Source organism: Paramisgurnus dabryanus, chromosome 5 (assembly GCF_030506205.2).
Source record: "Paramisgurnus dabryanus chromosome 5, PD_genome_1.1, whole genome shotgun sequence".
Taxonomy (NCBI): Eukaryota; Metazoa; Chordata; class Actinopteri; order Cypriniformes; family Cobitidae; genus Paramisgurnus; species Paramisgurnus dabryanus.
In genome coordinates, this window is record NC_133341.1 from 17,497,302 (window position 1) to 17,520,401 (window position 23,100).

The window sequence follows — 23,100 nt, forward strand, 5'->3', positions numbered from 1 at the left end:
TCTGATGCTGATCATAATTTATAAAATTATTATTATATTTATTTAGAATGAATTATATTCACATAGGGAATAAAGCGTAATTCTGAAGGTGCTAAGGCAGTTCCATACAGCTGGGCATAGAGGCATTCTCCTTCTAACTTAAGTTACAGTTAGAGGTTTCTCCAAAACACATTGAAAATAAGAGGATCCATCTATGTTTAGGTTGAGGCAATTCTCCATCCAACCTTAAACGGGGAGGTAATTACTCCAGTAATATTTCAATAGAGGCAATTCTCCTAATCTATGCCCCCTCCAGTATATTTATCTTAAACCCTGAAAATATAATAAAAGATATGACAAGTTTTGAAATCAATAAAGATTAACAATTTATTTTGCCAGGCAGGTTACACTTAAATCAATAATTTGGTAATTCAAATCCATCAAAAAATTATCAAAACATTCACTAAAAGATCAGCATAGAAAAATGAACATTTCACAAAATACAAAGCATACCTGGCAATTAAAGACATACAAAGTGGTCTAGGAATATTTCTTCCATGATGTTTTAATACACACACAAAGTGTGGGAGCTCCTGGTTACAGAATGCCTCCATAAGGTTTGAATACACACAGATTGTGGAAGCTTCTGGGTACAGAATGGCTCCCAGAACATTTAGCCAGGCCACCTTTTATACACCCCTTGAGAAAACTCCCAAAATCTAGTTTGACCAGGTGTTCTTTAGTATCACTTGGTACAGGTCAAACTAGATTTTCAGTCCGAGCAGTTTAAACAGTGTAAAAAAAGTCAGAGCAGTGTTGCTAACATTGTCGCTGGATTTACCAACTTTCTAGACCCCTTTAGCGACTTCATTTAAAAAAACAAATGGGACAAATCTAGCAATCTTTTCTGGTGTGCCTGGAGACTTTTGGAGACTGAGGTGAAAGCATGCATTTTTCTCTCTTCTCAACGAGCAGCGGGTGCTGCTGCTAGCCACTCCAGGCAGCCCGGTCCTCGCGCTGCAGTCAGTCCGAGTCACACACACCCTCAACAACAGAGTGATGGCAAGTACTACGAGCTCAAAGGTAGCGGTCGCAGACACAAAGTATAATAAGCACTACTTTTCCATTGTTGAGGTGAAAGGCAGGAATTTTATGTAACGTGCAACTTACACATTATGTAATGCCCATGAAGAAAGAGTCTCTACAAATATATGTGGCAAGTCTGATCTAGTCTCTCACTGTGTCCAAAGGCTCAAGCTTTGCAGCCAATGACCCAGCATTATATGAATGCAGAAACCAGTACTCGAAGAAAGGCAGAGCATCTTTCTTTCAGAAGAAAGAAAAATCCTGGCTACGGCCTTCAATTCAATAATAAGTTGCTATAGGTCCACATTAAAGTGCTTTGCCAGAACTTCTCTGCTTAGACTAGGAATATCCAGGATGCTGGAATATATGGATGCTGGAATTGCGCTAAGAACAAACAAACAAACAGCCAATTTCTAATGTTCTAATGTTATGGAATCCATGTTTAATAAAAACATTTCTGTAATGGTTTCTATTTCTTTATGCAAATTATACAAGGTTACAAATGTAAATCAGACACAAATGTAGACTTGTGTTTGAATAAAACCATAAAATATCTTGGAAATCATGTATGTTCCTAATATATGCCAGATTACAACCTGTATTTAGCAGTCACATGGACCACAGCACAACCTAATGTGTGGTTCAGTTTCTTTATTTTTGCACTGACTTTCATCATTTGCAATGTTTCAAGGTTGCATCTTTAGTGATTTTGCAATTGGCTTGTCCAAAGACATGGAAGTGGACGTTTTGGAGGATTTTGCAGCTAAAGACAAAAGTGACATTGTGAAAATAAGGCACTTCAATTACTGACTATTAACCTTTTCAATGGCATTAAAGTGAATTGACTGAAACTAAACATAAAATATGCTAATTTACAAGAAAACATGTGAGATGCATTTAGGGTTTTGTATCTTAACTCCTCATATACTTTCTAACTACAGATCAACATAAATAAATGTTTGACATATTCAATTACAACTGAAAGATATATAAAATTATTAACAATGATTTACAAAGTACCATTATATTTGAATTGATGTCTTTTATTTATCATACAATTCATTTTTTTTTTTTACGTAAATATACTTTTCTATGTAGGAAATGTTTTGTCCCGACTCTCAAGAATGAGTGAACAACAAGAACACAAAAACATGATAATACATGATGTGAAATGAATTCTAGAAATTAAGTTTTGGAACTCCATGGGTAATTATATTTATTAGTCCACTAAAATTCAACATTAGCAATTTTAACTTTGTTAACTATTATCATCTTTAGAAAAGGCCTCTGACCTTTTTTACCACAATGTAATCTTAAGTGATTTCTTTCCTCTCTTTCAATTTCTTCTTGGTATTAATGTTTCTTTCTCTGAAACCCTCTGCAAAGAGAAATGTTCAAGTTCATAAAATTATTGGTTGTTAGAGCTTGAGACCCTGGGGTTACTCTGTAGCTATTACATCAAGACTAATCAATTATTTACCTGGTTTAATGAAAGGTGGCCACTGAATAGTTTGTATCACAGGTGGCTTTGCAGGCAAAACCTGAGATGGTGATGGAGAGGATGAACTGAAGGATGGAGAACAACAGCAACATTGCAAGGATCCCACCACCTAAAACCTACAGTAAAAAATATTAAAGGGATATTTCACCAAAAAAAAAAAAAAATCTGTCTTTATTTACTCACTCTCATGTTGTTACAAACCTGTATACATTTTTTTGTTCTGATGAGGAATGTTTGCAACCAAACCAACCATGAGCCCCATTGACTTCCATAGTAGGAAAAAGAAAACTATGGAAGTGAATGGGGGTCATGCTCGGTTTGGTTTCAAACATTCCTTAAAATATCATTTCCCAAACAGGGCTTTAGTCTAGACCAATAAAAAGATTTTTTGATCTATCTTAACAGAAAACTGCTTGCACTATATATTATGTATCATCAGTACCATTGTTTTGTTTTCTCAAAATGCATTAATATTTTTTGTAAGGTATGTTTGTAAAAACTACTGTACTTAAATGTCCTAATATAACTATGGCCTTAGTCCTGGTTTAATCTAAACCCTGTCCAGTAAACTGACCCCAGTTCTGAGAGCTCTGATTTACTTGCAATAAAACTAAGAATAAAAACAAAAACAAAAAATATCTTAAGGTAGTAAAAGTTATTACCTGAATGTTGAAACATGAATCCGAATCATAATGTCTGTAATCTCGACAATATTGCAAAAAATGAAGTTGCATGGACATCAGAATAATAGCTACACCTGCGGTTATGGTACTGACCACATTCATTCCAAGTGACCCTTTTACCTACAGAGAAAAGTGCATTTTCTTGAAAGAACTTAAAAGCAAATTAAACATTCATTATTATAAAAAAATGTTTTTTATTTTGTAAAAATCTTGCTATAACCTAATAGTTGTAGCACCCCCCCCCCCTTCGCGTCATTTTTTGACGAACTGGGGACTTCAATACTATTGAGTCCGTTGCATTCTCTTTCCTATTTTCTTACCATTTTCTTACCATTTTCGCGTCGGTTTAGGGTTAGATTTACATAATGACATCCCTACCCAAACCTATCCCTAACCCCAATGTCAGGCGACAACTGTTTAATTTCGCGTACCTAATAGTATTGAAGTCCCCAGTTCCAGGGGCGGATCTAGAAAAATTTTTATGGGGTGGCAAGGGGGTGGCATGAGAACTACAAGGGGTGGCAATGAAGTAAGCGTCCTTGCATGGTTGTCGTGGATTCAAGAAATTATATACTGTTTATACTATATTCGGTGAACACTGGACCTCAAATTTTTATAACATTAATAAACGCAGCAACAAATGTTCCTATAAGTAAGTACCCAAGCAGCTACCTTTAGCATCTCTGTAGCACCCTTTGTCTTAATACTAAGTTAATACATACAGCTTATCAATATCTAAAAACACTGACTGGTTGAACATAATGGTATAAAGACAGTTATATAAATAAAATAGGATTGCCTAGTTTATATTCATGTAAAACATATTTGAAAGGCAAACATCTCTTTCTCTCATAACCCTCTTCTTTAATCCTTTCACTCACTTGATGATGGATTTCTGTCTTTTCACTTCTTTTTAGCTCTTTGCCATCCATATGTTTCTTTCCTTCATGACTTCATCTACTCCTCTCCCTTCCACAACATATTTTTCTGTTTTATTTGTACCTTCCACTCCCATAGTATTTGATTTTTCTATTATTTTTGGTAAAAAGAATGGATATCAGCCTTTCTTTTCATAATATCCTGGAAAATGCCGCATTAAGTTGTCTTTCAAGCTTTCTAAACATACACAACACTGAATAGTTTTGTCTCCTTAACGAAGACAAATAAAAACATCAGACTATATCATAACGAGCGATTTCATATGCACGTATGGAATATTTTGATGGCTGCAGTAGCTAATAAGACATGACGGGCTAACTCTAGAAAGAACTGATTAAAATATATTTACTGCTTACACAAACCTGCAGTTCAGTTGTTTTAACTACCAAGCAACTACCTCGTGCAATATTTAACATCAGTTTAATTTTTGTATTTTTATCCTGATGCAACATTTATCTATAAATATGACCGTATTTAGTACTCTGATTTGCTGATGTGATGCTCAACTTAACCACTTTAAGACACTAAAGAGAATTTGTTTTGGCAGCATGTGATGATGTGAGGTGCTTTATTAGATCAGAATTCCTCGCTACAGACGTGAAGAGACTCTTTCTTCATGGGCATAAGTTGCACGTCCATAATCATTCTTGCCTTTCACCTCAACGATGGAAAAGTAACGTTTGTGCTTTTTATACTTTGTGTTTGCGTCCGCTACCTTTGTTTTGAGCTCGTTGTATTCGCCATCGCTCTGTTGTTGCGGGTTTGTGCGACTCGGATCACGGATGGACTGCAGCGCGAGAGCCGGGCTGCATGTGAGTGCCTTGGATGGGGCGATGCATCCTTTCACGGCAGTTTCCAAAAGTCTCCAACCACGCCAGAAAAGATCGCTAGATTTGTCCTAGTCGCTTTTTTAATAAAGTCGCTAAAGGGGTCTAAAAAGTTTCTTAATCTAGCGACCAAGTCACCAAGTTGGCAAACTGTGCGGGCTTTTTTACACTGTAAAAGACTTTCTGCTCGGACTGACTGCATGCTTGTGTATGAACTCTGCTGCCTCTGGTTGGCTAACGATGGAAATTAAGCCAATCACCATCAGCTATGTGGTTGTCCCACCCCGTCTAAGACACACACACACCAATCATCGTCAGATATGTGTCTCCCACCCCAAACACACACAGAGAAAAACTACATTGCCTTTCTGGTTAAAAGAGCCTTCTCGGGTATATATTATATATATTAGGATACCCGCGCTGGGGTGGCATATGGGGTGGCAATGCTTTTATTTAGGGTGGCAACTGCCACCCCGTGCCACCCCGGTAGATCCGCCCCTGCCCAGTTCGTCAAAAAATGACGCGAAGGGTATACCCTCCGCGTAACATATTGACGCATGGTCAAGTGGCGTCAAATATTGACGCCATGGGATGAGGATGTGTTGGTGAATAAATCATAAACATCACAAAAAAAAAAAAAAACTGAGTTGAAATGTTTAGTACAAACCACACAGGATTGAAGTTTGTTTTCTGCAGCAACAGACAGAGATCCAGTAATAATGTACTGAAAAAAAACCAAGAGAAAATATTAAACGATAATAATGAAAATTAAAGTAACAAGTAAGCAATAAAGCGAAACATTGAAATTAAACGTACAATGATGGATCCCCAGAAGTTTATGCCACTGATGACAGTTAAAAGGAAGTGTGGGACATTAATGCCGAGCACAATACCAGTCAGCAGGGTCACCACTCCAATCATAATCTGCACGGTCTATAAAGAGTAGATATGAGTGTTTTTATTATAAACATCCCACAGCTGACATATGGTATATACTGTACATAAAACTAAAGTTTTAATATGTTGAGATAAAACATTATGTGCACATAATTTATAACTGTCTTTATCATCTTACTAAGAAAAGTACATTACCCCCAGTGCCTTTGGTTGTCCTACAAGAAATCTTTGAAGGGGTGTATTGTAATAAGTTCTTCTCTTATCTTGTCCTGCAGCACTTTCTTGGCCTATCTGTGGATTTACTTGGATGACGACTGTAGCGTTGTCAACTGAGATCACCTGGCTGGACATTCTAGCAAAGGTTTTGGATGTTACCTGTAAAGAAACAGAGAAAAAATCTAATGAAATCTTCATGTCAATTTTCAACAAGACAAAGCAGATAATGATAATGAACAAAAAGCATTTATGCAATTTTAACCATTTTACAGTATGTGCTTATACTGCAGTTCGGGTAGAACCATAAAAATATTTTCAATCTGTTCAGTTAACATTTATAAACAAACTAATATTTTTAATATTAAAAATATTAGTTTGTTTATAAATGTGAACTGAACAGATTTAAAATATTAAATAAATGTATTAAATAAATAAATATTAATATGCTTATTAATAGATATTTAAAACAGTAATTGGTTTAAAATATAATAATTAAGAAGATTTTTTAAATTAATGCCTCAAACTTGACATATAAACACAAATGCCGTTTTAATGTAACTGAAGCTTTAAATATTTTACCTGAAATGAGATTTGTTGTTGTTGCCTCTTTGCTGTTACAATGTGTCTTTGCGTGTGTAGTTTATGGACTCAAGTGAAAAACCACTGAGAAGGAGCTTGACAAATGTAATATACAGGAAGTTTCTGTTGATGTGTTTCATCTTATTCAAAGCCACAAGGCTGAAGGAAAAACGAGAGTGTGAAATTTTTTTGCTTTTCTTTCTCAACGATATACAATCTGTTGGGTGTCTAGTCTTATAGCATTTTGTAGAGTCTACTACATCTGTTTAAACTGTTTTTATGTTTGTATCTTTCTTGATTTATAAATTTTTAACATGATTTATAATTACACTGATGTTCTTTGTTATGCAAAAGCATATGTTTTCTTTTTTTAACAGTAAAATAATGGCACTTTAAAGATGGAATGATTTTATTCAATTTTATTTACACAGTTAGCCAAAGCCAAAACTGATCTAACCTAAGTTATGGCTAACTAATAATTGTCCAGCTGTATGCTAGAGCCTCTTTGAATAAGAATCACAGGCTATAGGGATTATTTAATATACTACTCCATATAATGAATTATGTTAAAAGCTCTGTGTTCGGTGAGCTTACAATGTGAAGAGTTTGTAATGTTTTGTTAAAGAACTACAGTGGAATGTCTGTTTCAGATCACTCAGGTACTGTATATGTCAGTTTACCATAAAACCTATCCGTGGTACATTTGACATCTCTTGCTATGCTTTTGTGGGCAGCACTGTGAAAAGGTTCCTCCTGCACAGCCTCGGTTTGAATCAACATGGCAGCACTCAATCCTTTCTAAGACTCACCTCATTATTTATTCAAATACAACAGCCAATAGCAAGTCTCCAATCACTCACTGTTCAATATGTTTATATTGTACGATATGTATATGCTACACTCTAAAAAGTGCTGGGTTATTTATTTTCAACCTGCCATTGGGTCAGAAAGGGACGAGCCCAGCTGTTGGGTAAAATTAACCTAGATGGTTAAACAATGGGTTAAAACAACCCAGCATAGGTTAAATTACAACCCATGGGGCTGGGGTTGTCCTTTTTGACTCAATGCTTTTCATGTTACTTTAACTTAACAAATTAAGTTAAACAATTTAAACTTGTTTTTTAAGTTATGTCAACTTATCACACGTCAAAACTTAAAATAGTAGGTTGAATTGAATTGGATAACCAAATTGTTTTAATCTCATGCTGCAATTTTTTAAATTGCATACACATCCAACGTGAACTAACCTCATAGTCTGCATTCATCAGCATCAGATTGTAGACCTAGCTTAATGGTGGGATGTATATCGCACACAGAACTGTTTTTTTTTTGACAAGAGATCCTTATGTAATATACTCTAAACACTGTTTTGTTTCTGCTTTTACAGTGTCTCTAAAAATATTTAGACACTTTATAATAAGAATACAAGGTGAAAACAAAACAGGAGTTTGGTTTGGTGTAGCCTGTAGTACTGTTAAAACAACAGCATTATGGAGTTAACACATATTTTCTTTCCACTTAATTTGTGGGTAGCACAACATTTACCGCACGTAGACACACACACACACATGTATATTTATCACATTGAATTGCCATTATGGGAGAATATGGGAGATTCATGATGCATTTATACACAAAACAACTTACACTTTGCATCAAATAAAGCGAACCTAATTGCTAATCACTAATTGGTGGAAACTAAAAGGTAGAAAACAAATTGACGAGTGATGCAGCATCAGTAGCTGTTGTTATGGAAAACACTTAGTCTATGTATTAAAAGGTGTTAAAAAACAGGAAATGTGTCCGTTGCAAGTAGGGAAAGTGTTTTTTTTAGTGTGGTACATCTTTTTAGTGACGTAAAGAGCCACCCAGCCAATAACGGAACACCAATGGCGTGGGTAAAGGGTTCTTGTGTTGAATATTTCCATTTATTAAGTTTCACGAGTTCACACTTACAAATAAGTTGGATAGATTAAATTAGTAAACATATTTGGCGTGCTCTACAGGGAGAGTATGGGAAGCCAATTCTGCCATATTCATAAATAAATAAATACATAAATAAATATACAAGGAAATGTAAAAAAAACAAAAATACAGAAATAAATAAATAACTATATATACATGGAAATGTAAAAAAACAAAAATAAATGAGTATTTATACCTGTATTTCTTTATTTATGTATAGTTGTATTTTTTCACACTATTATTTATTTATTTATTCATTTATTTATTTATTCATTTATTTATACATTTATTTATTTTTACTTTTATTTATTTTCACATTTATTTATGTATAAATGTATTTATGTCTACACGTATTTATTTATACATTTATATATTTCTATATATATTTATTTCCACATTTATTTATTTATACATTTATTTATTTATTCTTTTCTTCGTCTGTATGCTAATGAGGGGGGCGTGTTTTACCTCAGACTTAGCAATCGATCTCTGAGTGCCAGTGCTGAAGCTTTGAGGCCACAGTGACACCTGGTGATGTGACAAAGCGAACGAAGTTGCCAGTGGCGAAGCCAGAAATGTTCAAGTGGGTGGGCCTTTATAAAACAGGGTGGGCAAAGCATAGAATGTACATAAATTGGGAGTGTTTACGCCCATGGCTGGCGTATATTTTTTTCCCCAATGTAAGTGCGGCTTTTTTCAAAACAGCCAGCAGCTGTCCATTTTTTCCGCGCTGTGGTCTAAAAATATTCAACTCTGGATGAAAAGCTTAGCTTGTCAATGTAAGTTCTCACACAGCCATGCAATCACAGTGGGTGAAAGGGCGGGACTAATATCACAACAACCAACCGGCTCACAGCTCAAGTATCACAGCAACCAAAGCGCTTGGCTGAAAAAACAGCTGGCATTTGGCGTCTTCCAGGCGTTTTCAGCCAGGTTTAAAAGCTTTGGTGCACGCTACCTAAGCCAAGTTACCTTAATGCCATGCATGCAGCACAATGTTTCAAGGGGAAATTATTAAACAACTTAAATAACCAACCAGCTTGTCTGCAGTATATGGGCAGGTGGGGCTGTGCCTTTTTTATACAGTCTATGAGCAGTGCCCCACCAAATTATTAATCCACTTGAAAACACAGAACTCAACCTAAACTGAATTAGTAACGGAATTAGTTTTTACGTTATTTACGTTGCGTGAACGTAGATCCGAACAATATGTCATTCCTCCTCAGCAAAATGCATGACGTGAAAGCGTCATAGGCTACGACAGATTCAACAGGTAGTGATTTTACTAAAGAACTCGTTCGAAAGATTGTTATTTAATGAGACAATGGCCATCAAACAACATGGCGCAATACAAAATTGCATGTGTTGTCATTTAAGTGTAAATATTCCAACAACATTAAATCATACAGCCCCCTAAATAGTTGATTGGAGTAATACTCCTGACTATAAACTGTAAATTATAATGACACCACTATAAACATTAAGAAAATGTCTAAACTCACCATTACATGTCCTGTAGTCTGAGACGGGGCTTCTGGTTCATAATAACAAAGTCCAATATGATCATAATGTCCCTTCGCGCAAAGAAAAGCAGAAATACATTTCTCAGACGAGCATTTATCATCGATGAGTGTAACGTTATAGGTTTTTTATACAATATGTGGTGATGAACAGTCTTTCAACACAGCATGAAGTCATTATCAACGTAATACGTGCTTGTTTCATTTTGTTGACGTTTGAAAAGATGTCCTCAGTAATCCAACATTTCCATGAGTGATGTAATAGTCTCCGTCTCCAAAAGTAAACAGGCATAAGCAGATGTCATCGTGGAAAGGTTGTTAAACTTGATATTTGCGACTCGCTGTTTTCAAATTCAGTTCAATCGCGCGTAGGCGGAACTAACAATGACTGACGAATCATATTCAACTTTTCATGTTGACAAGCGTGTGCACCAATAGGGTAAAAGAAAACTGCGAAACTAACTTGCACTTAAATTTTATATTTTAATTATATTTATAATTGTATTACATATATGAAATTATAGTGTGATAAGACGTATATTCGTAGTACTAGTATTTATTTTTGTTAAATTATTTACACATTTCTCTGGAAAATGGCCTTCTGATTGGGTGGGCCACAACTCAAAGTGGGCGGGCCCAGGCCCGGCCAGGCCCACCCGTAGCTTCGCCACTGGAAGTTGCACATGGAGTGAATGACTTGGAGATGTGCAATATCCAAAACCTTATTTCAAGTTTTAAATCATTTTGTGTCACCATAACTGTGTATATATAGGGTCAATATACATAGCATGCACTACATGGCCGTAAATCGCCATCCGGTCATGATTTCTAAAATGTCTTGGCACACATCAATATCAAAATGCACGTTATCAACAGATCTGATGACAGACCCTTGGAAGTGGACACTTTAATATGGAAACGCTTGAAATTATGCACTATTAATAACATTTAATGTAAATGCCCTGGATGGGGGCTGATCAGAGTTTGAGGCTCGCCCACCAGCAGCACAGAACATGGAGAGAAACCAGCACACGCAAGAATATTGATCAATGCCTCGTTTGAAACGCGGCTGCAAACACTTTACATTGGCGTTTGCTAATTTTGCAATGCACAACATGTGACAATTTGAATGCTTAATGCGCCTCTTAATCACAAGTCATCAAGTGGAATCAGCTGAGCGGGATTAAATCTAACAAAGGGTGATCGTGCAAACACAGCGAGACACGCATAACGCCATGCAGGTGATCCAAATCATGGCGAGGTGACGGGTGACTGAGCTGCTAAGAAAAGCAGACGATAGACTGAAAATGAAGTAATGATTATAAGATCCCATGGTACTGTTGCTGTGCAGAAGCATCATGTCCTTTCAAACCCTCGTCAGATTTTGAGTTTACTGATTTTTTTTATTTAATGAAACGTCCAAAAGACAACATTGACAGCAACAGAAACAAACCTTTCTATTGCGGTTATATTTCTCCATATAAATAGATTTTTAAACTTTATTTAGTGGTTTCCCGGACAGGGATTAGCTTAATCCAGGACTAGGCCTTAGTTTAATTAGGAAATATAACTAGTTTTAACAAGCATGCCTTACTAAAATCATTACTTGTGTGCATTTTGAGGCTAAACAAAGTGCACTGATGTATTGTAAGACATGTCAGTGCAAGTTGTTTTCAGTTTTGACAGCTCTTACATTTATTTTAGTCTAGGACTTGTCTAATCCCTGTCCGGGAAACCGCCCCTATATGCATCACCATATATAGCTTATGTCAAGACATAGCCTACAGAAAGCTGTCTCGTGGCATATAATATAATGCAAAGCCTATTTTTACAAGGCTACTGCATAGGAAATTGCCCTTCAACCCTGCTGAAAAAAACAATAAAACCATTACAGAAATTCCTAATGGTTTCCAATAAAAACAAAATCATGTTTAAAAGTCATTTTATTCATCTGAATCTGCAAATATGAATTTTGTTGTTGGTGTAGTTGTCTTCTTATGGCCACCACCATCCATCCATTCTGGCTCATGATGTACTTAAAATATGATGACAGCATCTAAAGAGGTAAAAAAAAACAAGTTATTACATTTTTAAAAAATGCTGCATTTTGGCCCATGTAAACAATTTTTTTTTTAATACACATCAGGGCAAGATCCGTGTTCTTTAATGGTCTGACTTGAAACATTGCATAGCCATCTGATGAAGGAAGAAAGCTGTTGTGTTCAATCAAGATCATCTACAGAGCATTCAGAAATTATTCAGACCCCTTTCACTTTTTATTTTTATGTTGTTGCGTGATACTGTAATTGTTTAGACATTAATAAGAATTCAGTAAAAACTGAATTTTAGAAACTTTTGCTAATGTATGAAAAATGAAAACTGAAATATCATATTTATATTATACATATTCAGACCCTTTGCAACAACATCTGCAATTTAGCTCAGTTGCCTCCATTTTTTCTTGATGGTTGCTGAGATGTTTCTACACATTAAAGGGTCCTGATGAACACGAAGATTTTTTGAGGAATGTCTGTAACCAAACTGACCAGAAGCACCATTGACTTACATAGTAGGATAAAAGAATACTATGGAAGTGAATGGTGCTTCTGATCGATTTGGTTACAAATGAATCCAATACTGAATGCTTAAGTGATATCGACCTTATATTTTCAACACCCCCAAATGAGATGCTTAACAAAACAAAAAATATTGACTGGTTGCTTTATGTGTAGATCTAACAGTCTCTTGTGCAGTCCCTTAACAATGAAAGCTTAGATGGATGCCAGAAGTAGCGTAGCCTTCAAGGCAGCTTCTGCAGTGAAGCAGTTCGAGCTCACCGTTGGTCAGATGAGTAGCGCAGATATGGTGAGATAGAAATGAGACTGTTTTTGAAATCAGCTCGAAATGTTTCGAGCATTTAAGTGATGTGTTTCCGTGTTTTCACATGTCCGTGGCACAACTTTCTTTTTCGTGCCAGTTTCACGTATTGGTTATTCAATATATTTTCCTTTTTTCAAACCATCGTCGCTTGGGATTGGGGTTAGATTTGTGGTTTTCGTCAGATTTTTAAACTGTTTTCGCGTGAGGAACAGTTGGTTTATACGTTTATTTGTCAGAAATTTAAACTGTTCTTGCTTGGGGTTAGAGTTGGGTTAGGGTGAGGATGTCATTTTATGAAACAGAAAGTTGTTCTAACCCCAATCCCAAGCGACAATGGTAAGAAAATAGGAAAAACAATTGAATAACCAATACGTGAAAACACGTCACTTAAATGCTCGAAACATTCTCATTCCTATCTCACCATATCTGTGCTACTCATCTGACCAATGGTGAGCTCGAACTGCTTCACTGCAGAAGCTGCCTTGAAGGCTACGCTACTTCTGGCATCCATCTAAGCTTTCATTGTTAAGGGACTGCACAAGAGACTGTTAGATCTACACATAAAGCAACCAGTCAATATTTTTTGTTTTGTTAAGCATCTCATTTGGGGGTGTTGAAAATATAAGGTCGATATCACTTAAGCATTCAGTATTGGATTCATTTGTAACCAAATCGATCAGAAGCACCATTCACTTCCATAGTATTCTTTTATCCTACTATGTAAGTCAATGGTGCTTCTGGTCAGTTTGGTTACAGACATTCCTCAAAAAATCTTCGTGTTCATCAGGACCCTTTAATGTGTAGAAACATCTCAGCAACCATCAAGAAAAAATGGAGGCAACTGAGCTAAATTGCAGATGTTGTTGCAAAGGGTCTGAATATGTATAATATAAATATGATATTTCAGTTTTCATTTTTCATACATTAGCAAAAGTTTCTAAAATTCAGTTTTTACTGAATTCTTATTAATGTCTAAACAATTACAGTATCACGCAACAACATAAAAATAAAAAGTGAAAGGGGTCTGAATAATTTCTGAATGCTCTGTAGATGATCTTGATTGAACACAACAGCTTTCTTCCTTCATCAGATGGCTATGCAATGTTTCAAGTCAGACCATTAAAGAACACGGATCTTGCCCTGATGTGTATTAAAAAAAAAATTGTTTACATGGGCCAAAATGCAGCATTTTTTAAAAATGTAATAACTTGTTTTTTTTTACCTCTTTAGATGCTGTCATCATATTTTAAGTACATCATGAGCCAGAATGGATGGGTGGTGGTGGCCATAAGAAGACAACTACACCAACAACAAAATTCATATTTGCAGATTCAGATGAATAAAATGACTTTTAAACATGATTTTGTTTTTATTGGAAACCATTAGGAATTTCTGTAATGGTTTTATTGATTTTTTCAGCAGGGTTGAAGGGCAATTTCCTATGCAGTAGCCTTGTAAAAATAGGCTTTGCATTATATTATATGCCACGAGACAGCTTTCTGTAGGCTATGTCTTGACATAAGCTATATATGGTGATGCATATAGGGGCGGTTCCCTTTCAGTCGGTCACTACGACGTCACGTCGTGACCGACGAATTGGGAACTCGCTTAGAGAGACCAATCTGCTTCGAATACTACTAAAACGCCAATGAACATGGCATTGAGATATTTGCATAATGCTGGCGCCGCCCCGCCATGTGCGTATATAAGCAGCAGGTGCAAATAGGGAAATTAGCTTTTTATCGCTTCGAAAGCCGGCAGTATCTGCTACTGAGAAGCTACTTTACTCTGTTGGGATTTGATTGCTGAAGTTGGTTGAACTAGCAGTATCACAGCGGACGCTTAGCTTATTCCACGGCTCTACACCTGTTTATTGTTTTGAGTTTAGTGTGTGCGTTGCCTTCCTGTGCGCTCATTAACTAAGCATCTGATTGAATTTCCCCAAAAGAGTGATACGAGAGAGCTTTGTGCCTTGTTAAAGGCAGCCACTCTCTCGTATATGCGGAGATCAGCGTCCTTTTCAGGATAGCTTTTCGCCCGTGCGATCTTGGATGCGAGAAGTATAAGGGTTCCAGTGACGGTCACGAGCGCTGTCTTCGTGCTCAGGCATCGAGCACTCCGGGGCTGCGTCCGTGGAGAGTTTCTGTTCTCTCTGTGAGAGCATAACCCTCTTGGATTGCGGAGACGACTGTCGTTTCTATGGGAACGCTGTCCGCGCCTTTGCAGTGCTGACGCCGCCATGGTGCGGCTGTCAAGCGCTCGCAGGGCGCCCTTCGCTTCACTACGCTGAGTAGGACGGAGGATGCGTCCTCCACCTACCGGCCTTCTCATCCTCAGCCGGTTGAGGCTCCGGTGGAGACTGCAGAGTCGTGTTCTACGATGTCTGCCGAATCCATTGGACCTCCTTCTGGTCCCGTCACTTCTGCAGCATCAGAGGGGTGTCCATTTTTCCTCCGAGGCAGAGTCGTTCCGGAGATGGCGGCCGTGGCCGCTCGAGCGGCGGAGACGGTAGAGTTGGAAAGGTTAACCCCTCTCCGCCCGAACTGTCCCGCCCACATGATTGGTACTTCGGAGCTGCTCGGGCCTCTCGGTCCTCTCCTCCTGTGCCTTTCTTCCCCGACGGCACGAAGAGCTGACGTGATTTGCGGCCGTCCGGCCGTTCAGCTTTCACCCCTCACCTCCCTCACCAACGGAGCCGCTAAGGGCGGGGACCCCTTCAGTGGAGCGGGATGCGTTCCTGGAGGGCCCACCCAACCCTTCCCTCCCGTGTTTGTAGACAGTCGTCCGGTTACGGACGCTGCCCATCAGGCATGCCGGAGAGGCGGCTTCGGCCCTGCACGTAATAACGTTGCTGCAGGCTCACCAAGGATTTACGAGGGAGGCCGCGACCTTCAGTCGTGCGATGTCCACCTCAGTGGTTCAAGATTGCCACCTTTGGCTGTGTCTGGCTGACATGACGGACGCAGACGAGAACAACTTGAATGCTCCTGTCTCACAGACCGGCCTCTTCGGCGAGCCAGGGGAGTCGTACAGCTCCGCTGCGCAGACTGAGGCGATCTCCTAGGTCATGCCCCGGCGGAAGAGAGCTGCCCTTGGTCCACCACGCCGGCTCCTCAGTCTGCCTCTCGCCGTCGGCGTCCTGCGGCGACCACCTCCGTTCCCCTCCTCGGACCCCATCTCGGCAGCGCAGGGGAACCGGTCGTCAGCAGCTCGCCCCGCCCGCTTAGCCGCTTCCCGTGAAATTCGGGAGTTTAAGTGGCCAGTGAAGGGCGACCCGGATTGGCAGAGGATCACTCTTCAGGAGATGGAGCTCCTTTCCCCGATAGAGGGTCGGGTGGAAAATCCTTGGTTTGCATATGTTCCACCGGCTGTTCGGCCGGTACCCACTTAACCACACATAAGAGTGCATTCCTCTTCCCTCTCTAGGTCTCCGGAGGATCGAGAGAGCCGTGAGCGGGTTCACACCAGCTCCCCTACCTCTCCTCTATCGCCAGCGGGTGACCTGAGGAGTCCGAGCGCTCCGCTGAGGAGACTGGACCACCAGCACCCTCATCGGAGTCTGCGCTCTCCGTAGAAGAGACCAGACGACCGTTACCCTCAGCGGGCTCAGGTCAGTGTCACACACACATACTGTAGATGTTTATGCTGTCACAGCAGACGCACCGGCAGTCCCACCTGTCTCGCTTCGCTGCCCCACCGCGGGTACTTCGGTAGTGTCGTTATTTCTCCTCGTACGGTACCTGGGTGCTTGGCTTCAGTTCCCAGCCCGTTTTGTTGGGTTTTACGCACGATCCGCCTCGGTTACGAATCCGGCACACCCCAAATTCGGGCTTTCGTTTCACTGTGGTGAAAGCGTCCGATGCACATGTACTGCGTGCAAAAGTCGATATCCTGTTGGCGAAGGATGTTCGAGCCGGTCCCTCTTACCGAGATGATGATGATAGGGTTTTTCCAGCCTTTATCTCATAGTACTCAAAATACGCGGCGGGCTACGATCGATTTGATTTACGCACCGGCTCTACGAAGGTGTCCTTTTTGGATGATAACGCCGAGGCTAGTATTTCAATATTCAGATCGGTTTGCAGCCTTAGACCTGTAAGACGTGTACTTTATGTGTCCATCTCCCCTCGCTTTAGACCGTTTTTTCGCTCTGCGTCCTGGGGTGGGCATATTAATACTAGTACACCGTTCGAGCTGTCTCTCTCTCTCCGTGTCTCCATGTAGTCACGGCATTAAAATATCAGAGAGAGAGAGCGTTGTTCGCATTCTGCTTTTATGTACGTCGACTTATAATAGCCCGTTCTTGGCAGACGTGCGCGAACACAGAGAATTAATGCTTCGGCATCTCGCTCGTTTTGTCTTCAGGTCGACTGGGAAAGAGCAACTTTGCCAGGTGCAGAGGATCCTTTTTCTCAGTATGGAAATAAGACTCGATCGACTAATTGGCGTGTTTTACAAGAGCGCGCAACCAGTCAGTTCTGACTTGCCTCGGTTTAATTTGAGGGAAGTACGCGGTCCCTCTGAAACAATTTCAGAAGCTCCTGGACATATGACAGCATGCTGCGGCTGTGACACCGCCCGAGCTGCTTCATATGAGACCGCTTCAGCGTTGGCTTACGATCGAGTCTCGAGGAGAGCGTGGCACACCGGCATACACCGTGTAAACATTACACCTGCGTGTCAATTCAATTTTTCCCCGTGGTAGACCCGGCATTTCCGATAGAAGATGTGCCCCTGAGGGGTCTCCTGGCATTCTGTAGTGCAATGCCCTCAGCACGGGATGATCAGCCACGTATGACGGGCTTGCAGTCTCAGGGGTGTGCATAGCACCCCAACTGCCGCGAGCGGTGCGCTGTATATCTGGGACTTGTACGCTCCGCTATGGAGATGCGAGGGAAGGATGTATTAGCCGACACCGATAACATTGCGACTGTTGCGTTATTTACCGTTAAGGCGGTTTTGTGCTCTTGTCACCTGTCGCATCTCGCTCGTCATCTCCTCCTTTGGAGTCAGAAGCATCTGAGGTCCCTTCGTGCCATTTACATCCCGGGTATGCTCAATACAGCGGCGGACGCGCTTCCCGAGCTGCGCCCCCGGCGAATGGCGACTCCACCCCCAGACGGTCCAGCTAATTTGGATGAAGTTCGGTCGTGCGTAGATGGATCTGTTTGCGTCGCCGGACGATACCCACTGTCGCCTACTTTGTTTACTAACCGAGGGCAGCCTCGGCGTGGATACGTTGGCACACAGCTGGCCGCGGGGGATGCGTAAATACGCATTCCTTTCAGTGAGCTTTATCGCGCAGACTCTGTGCGAAGTCAGGCAGGACGAGGAGAGCCTTTTTAATAATCGTCCGTACTGGACGACTGGGAATTGGTTTTCATAGTTAATGCTCCTCGCGACAGCCCTCCCTGGCGGATTCCCCTGAGGAAGGACTTTCTTTCTTCAGGAAGGGGCACATTGGCACTCGCGCCCCGACCTGTGGGATCTCCATGTATGGTCGTGAGCGCGCGCAAGGTTTAGGTGATTTATCGCAAACGGTATCTAACACCATCGACGCGGTTCGAGCACCGTCCACAAGACGGGCTTACGCGCTTAATGAAACCTTTTTCGTCACCCGGTGCTCTTTGCAACGCGAGGACCCCAGAGAATGCCCATTAACATTGTGCTTTATATCTTCTACATAGGTTAGATGGTAGGCTGTCCCTTCGCCATTTAAGTTGATATCGCCGCTATTTCTGCTCGTCACTCACTCACTTATCAACGGCAGATCAGCTGGCCAGCATGATTTGGTTATTAGATTTTTAAGAGGCGCTCGTAGGCTAAACCCCTCGTGCCCTCCTTCTATTCCTCCTTGGGACCTGTCCATGGTGCTGAAAGCCCTTCAGGCCCCCCCGTTCGAGCTTTTGCAGCCGCGAGTCTGAAGCTTTTATCATGAAAGCTCTGACCCTGCTAGCATTGGCCTCAGTGAAGAGAGTAGGGGATTTACATGCATTCTCTGTTGACGATTCGTGCCTTCAGTTTGGTCCTGCTGCCTCGAGTGTAACGTTGAGGCCCAGACCAGGCTACGTGCCCAAAGTTCCCACCACTCCTTTCAGAGATCAAGTGGTGAGCTTGCAAGTGCTGCCCCCGGAGGACGCAGACCCAACCATGGCTTTGTTGTGCCCCGTACGCACACTGCGACTCTACGTGGATCGCACGCAAAGCCTCAGGACCTCAGACCAGCTCTTTGTTTGTTATGGTGGCCAGCAGAAAGGGAAAGCTGTCACTAAGCAGAGGATGTCTCATTGGATAGTTGATACTATCGCCCTGGCTTATAATCTTCAGGGTATTCCTTGCCCCTTAATTTGAGAGCACACTCCACACGGAGTGTTGCCTCATCTTGGGCTTTAGCTCGTGGTTCCTCGCTAACAGACATCTGTAGAGCTGCTGGTTGGGCGACACCTAATACGTTCATTAGATTCTACAGTGTTCGTATCGAGCCTGTATCCTCTCGTGTTCTTTCCTCACCAGGGGGAGCACGGAGAGCAGTCTCGCAGGTCGGCTTGCAGCCTCCAACTGATGCTTCATAACTGTGTCAGTATGGAAGCCCTTCAGAACAAAAATGCGTAATGGTTTGAATTGTTCTTCCTCCGCTGCCTTGGCAGCCTTTGTTGCGGAGCATTGGCTGTCAGCCTTTCACTAGCTGTATCCTCGCGAACCTACGTGTCTGGCTCGGGCTCCACATTGCGTCCCACCGGGTTCCTTTGTGAGTATTTTCCGTGGGGTTAATCCTACTAGCCCACGTTTCCCTCAGCAGAGCACTGCTTTGCTTACACAGCCAAGGCTGTCTTTATTCATCAACTACGGATGACTTTCGCCCACCATTAGCCCTTAAGAGGGGCGGTGGCTTCCGCAGCGTTCCTATCCCGCTCAGGTAGGGCGCTTCCCAGTCGCTGGCACTTCTGTGGGGTTAAAGGAACATCTAGTGCCCGGCCTTCTGCCTTAAAACCTACCTCCTCCTCCTTAAGTGGAACCGGAGGGCTTTTACGCAGACACTGGAAGAGGTCAGCCCCTAGTGGCGTTTTGGTAGGGATTCCCAATTCGTCGGTCACGACGTGACGTCGTAGTGACCGACTGAAAGGGAACGTCTCGGTTACGGATGTAACCCTCGTTCCCTGAAGGAGGGAACGGAGACGTCACGTCCCGTCGCCACAGGTGCTGCCACCTGCTGTTACGGCCGGTCACACTTCCGGCTTTCTCAGCGAAAAAGAAGCTAATTTCCCTATTTGCACCTGCTGCTTATATACGCACCTGGCGGGGCGGCGCCAGCATTATGCAAATATCTCAATGCCAAGTTCATTGGCGTTTTAGTAGTATTCGAAGCAGATTGGTCTCTCTAAGCGAGTTCCCAATTCGTCGGTCACGACGTGACGTCTCCGTTCCCTCCTTCAGGGAACGAGGGTTACATCCGTAACCAAGACGTTTCCCGGACAGGGATTAGACAAGTCCTAGACTAAAATAAATGTAAGAGCTGTCAAAACTGAAAACAACTTGCACTGACATGTCTTACAATACATCAGTGCACTTTGTTTAGCCTCAAAATGCACACAAGTAATGATTTTAGTAAGGCATGCTTGTTAAAACTAGTTATATTTCCTAATTAAACTAAGGCCTAGTCCTGGATTAAGCTAATCCCTGTCCGGGAAACCACTAAATAAAGTTTAAAAATCTATTTATATGGAGAAATATAACCGCAATAGAAAGGTTTGTTTCTGTTGCTGTCAATGTTGTCTTTTGGACGTTTCATTAAAAAAAAATCAGTAAACTCAAAATCTGACGAGGGTTTGAAAGGACATGATGCTTCTGCACAGCAACAGTACCATGGGATCTTATAATCATTACTTCATTTTCAGTCTATCGTCTGCTTTTCTTAGCAGCTCAGTCACGCGTCACCTCGCCATGATTTGGATCACCTGCATGGCGTTATGCGTGTCTCGCTGTGTTTGCACGATCACCCTTTGTTAGATTTAATCCCGCTCAGCTGATTCCACTTGATGACTTGTGATTAAGAGGCGCATTAAGAATTCAAATTGTCACATGTTGTGCATTGCAAAATTAGCAAACGCCAATGTAAAGTGTTTGCAGCCGCGTTTCAAACGAGGCATTGATCAATATTCTTGCGTGTGCTGGTTTCTCTCCGTGTTCTGTGCTGCTGGTGGGCGAGCCTCAAACTCTGATCAGCACCCATCCAGGGCATTTACATTTAATGTTATTAATAGTGCATAATTTCACGCGTTTCCATATTAAAGTGTCCACTTCCAAGGGTCTGTCATCAGATCTGTTGATAACGTGCATTTTGATATTGATGTGTGCCAAGACATTTTAGAAATCACGATCGGATGGCGATTTACGGCCATGTAGTGCATATGCTATGTATAGTGACCCTATATATACACAGTTATGGTGACACAAAATGATTTAAAACTTGAAATAAGGTTTTGGATACTGCACATCTCCAAGTCATTCACTCCATGTGCAACTTCGTTCGCTTTGTCACACCACCAGGTGTCACTGTGGCCTCAAAGCTTCAGCACTGGCACTCAGAGATCGATTGCTAAGTCTGAGGTAAAACACGCCCCCCTCATTAGCATACAGACGAAGAAAAGAATAAATAAATAAATGTATAAATAAATAAATGTGGAAATAAATATATATAGAAATATATAAATGTATAAATAAATACGTGTAAATACATTTATACATAAATAAATGTGAAAATAAATAAAAGTAAAAATAAATAAATGTATAAATAAATGAATAAATAAATAAACAATAGTGTGAAAAAATACAATTATACATAAATAAAGAAATACAGGTATAAATACTCATTTATTTTTGTTTTTTTACATTTCCATGTATATATATATTTATTTATTTATTTCTGTATTTTTGTTTTTTTACATTTCCTTGTATATTTATTTATGTATTTATTTATTTATGAACATGGCAGAATTGGCTTCCCATATAATCCATCCAACCTGCAACGGTGGCCATTTCTCTATCTTTGTTTTCAATAATTGCATTATTTCTAATCTACACCCCCTATAGTATATTTATAAAGCTTAATTAAAGGACTTGACAAGTTTTAAAATGAAAAAACATTTACAATTTATTTTGCCAGGCAGGTTGCACTTATCAATCATTTGTTTATTCAAACATGGGTGAACTATCCCTTTAAATGGATTTTGGAATGTAGAAATATTGTAGCCCACACAGTTGATTTTCTAAATGTTTGTTGAAGTGCATTTAGAGCAGACTTTAAACTGATATATTTTTAGACCAATCATATTTAATTTAATAAAAACTTTCCTGTTAATGCAGTCAAAGATAATAAAATATTAAATATTTATTCCATGTCATATTAACAAAAACAAACACAAAAGTTAATTACCTGCAGGGGCGTATACGTATAGTGCCATCCCGAACTTAAAGTTGGCCACCCCTCTGGTGCCCCTATTGTGCAAAACAGGGCCAGATAACAGCTTGCGCCACTGCAAACCGTTCTTTGGGCGTTAAAAAGCAGTGGTTTAGTAAGTCTGGTTTGGTAAGGTTTAGTAAGTCATTGACAGCTGAAGGTTTTGTGTGAAAGGTGACTTTACAAACAAAAGCTGAGATGCGGACAAAGATAATGGAGTAAGCAGAACACTAGCAAATTCATGTCTAGTTCATATATTAAATCATACATCATCACATAGCCTACATAACATTATATACATTTAAGCTGATTATAAAAGTTCATTTACAGTCAGGATATATATGTAGATGCTTAAAGTTATAATGTAGATATACAGTTGTGGAAATACGAGATCACTCCAGTTTTGCCTTTTACCATTTCTATATGTAATGTGGTGGTCATTCCTGTCCAGTGTCTGTTGGATTTTAACAAAAACAATCCTAATGAGTGAAGAATATGTAATGGACTAAGAACATGCCAATACTAATGAAAGATGTAAAACTTGTAGCAGTCTTTTAATCTTTTCTGCGAC

The 23,100-nt window shown here is 40.4% G+C and overlaps 1 protein-coding gene across 2 annotated transcripts; it reads right to left on the bottom strand.

Annotated features, from left to right (window-relative positions):
• Nucleotides 1–352: 352 nt before the first annotated feature.
• On the bottom strand, nt 353–22,613 carry LOC135748588 (membrane-spanning 4-domains subfamily A member 15-like). 2 transcript variants are annotated; one of them, XM_065266821.1, is made up of 8 exons: nt 22,506–22,613; nt 6,708–6,866; nt 6,108–6,287; nt 5,832–5,948; nt 5,683–5,739; nt 3,229–3,369; nt 2,546–2,682; nt 353–2,443 (listed from the first exon to the last, which is right to left on the bottom strand). In XM_065266821.1, exons 3-7 carry the CDS (start codon nt 6,261–6,263, stop codon nt 2,551–2,553), a joined length of 603 nt encoding a protein of 200 aa, XP_065122893.1. In that variant the 5' UTR covers nt 6,264–6,287; nt 6,708–6,866; nt 22,506–22,613; the 3' UTR covers nt 353–2,443; nt 2,546–2,550. The 2 variants fall into 2 exon arrangements, with proteins under 2 accessions (XP_065122893.1, XP_065122894.1); XM_065266822.1 differs by lacking the exon at nt 3,229–3,369.
• Nucleotides 22,614–23,100: the final 487 nt, after the last annotated feature.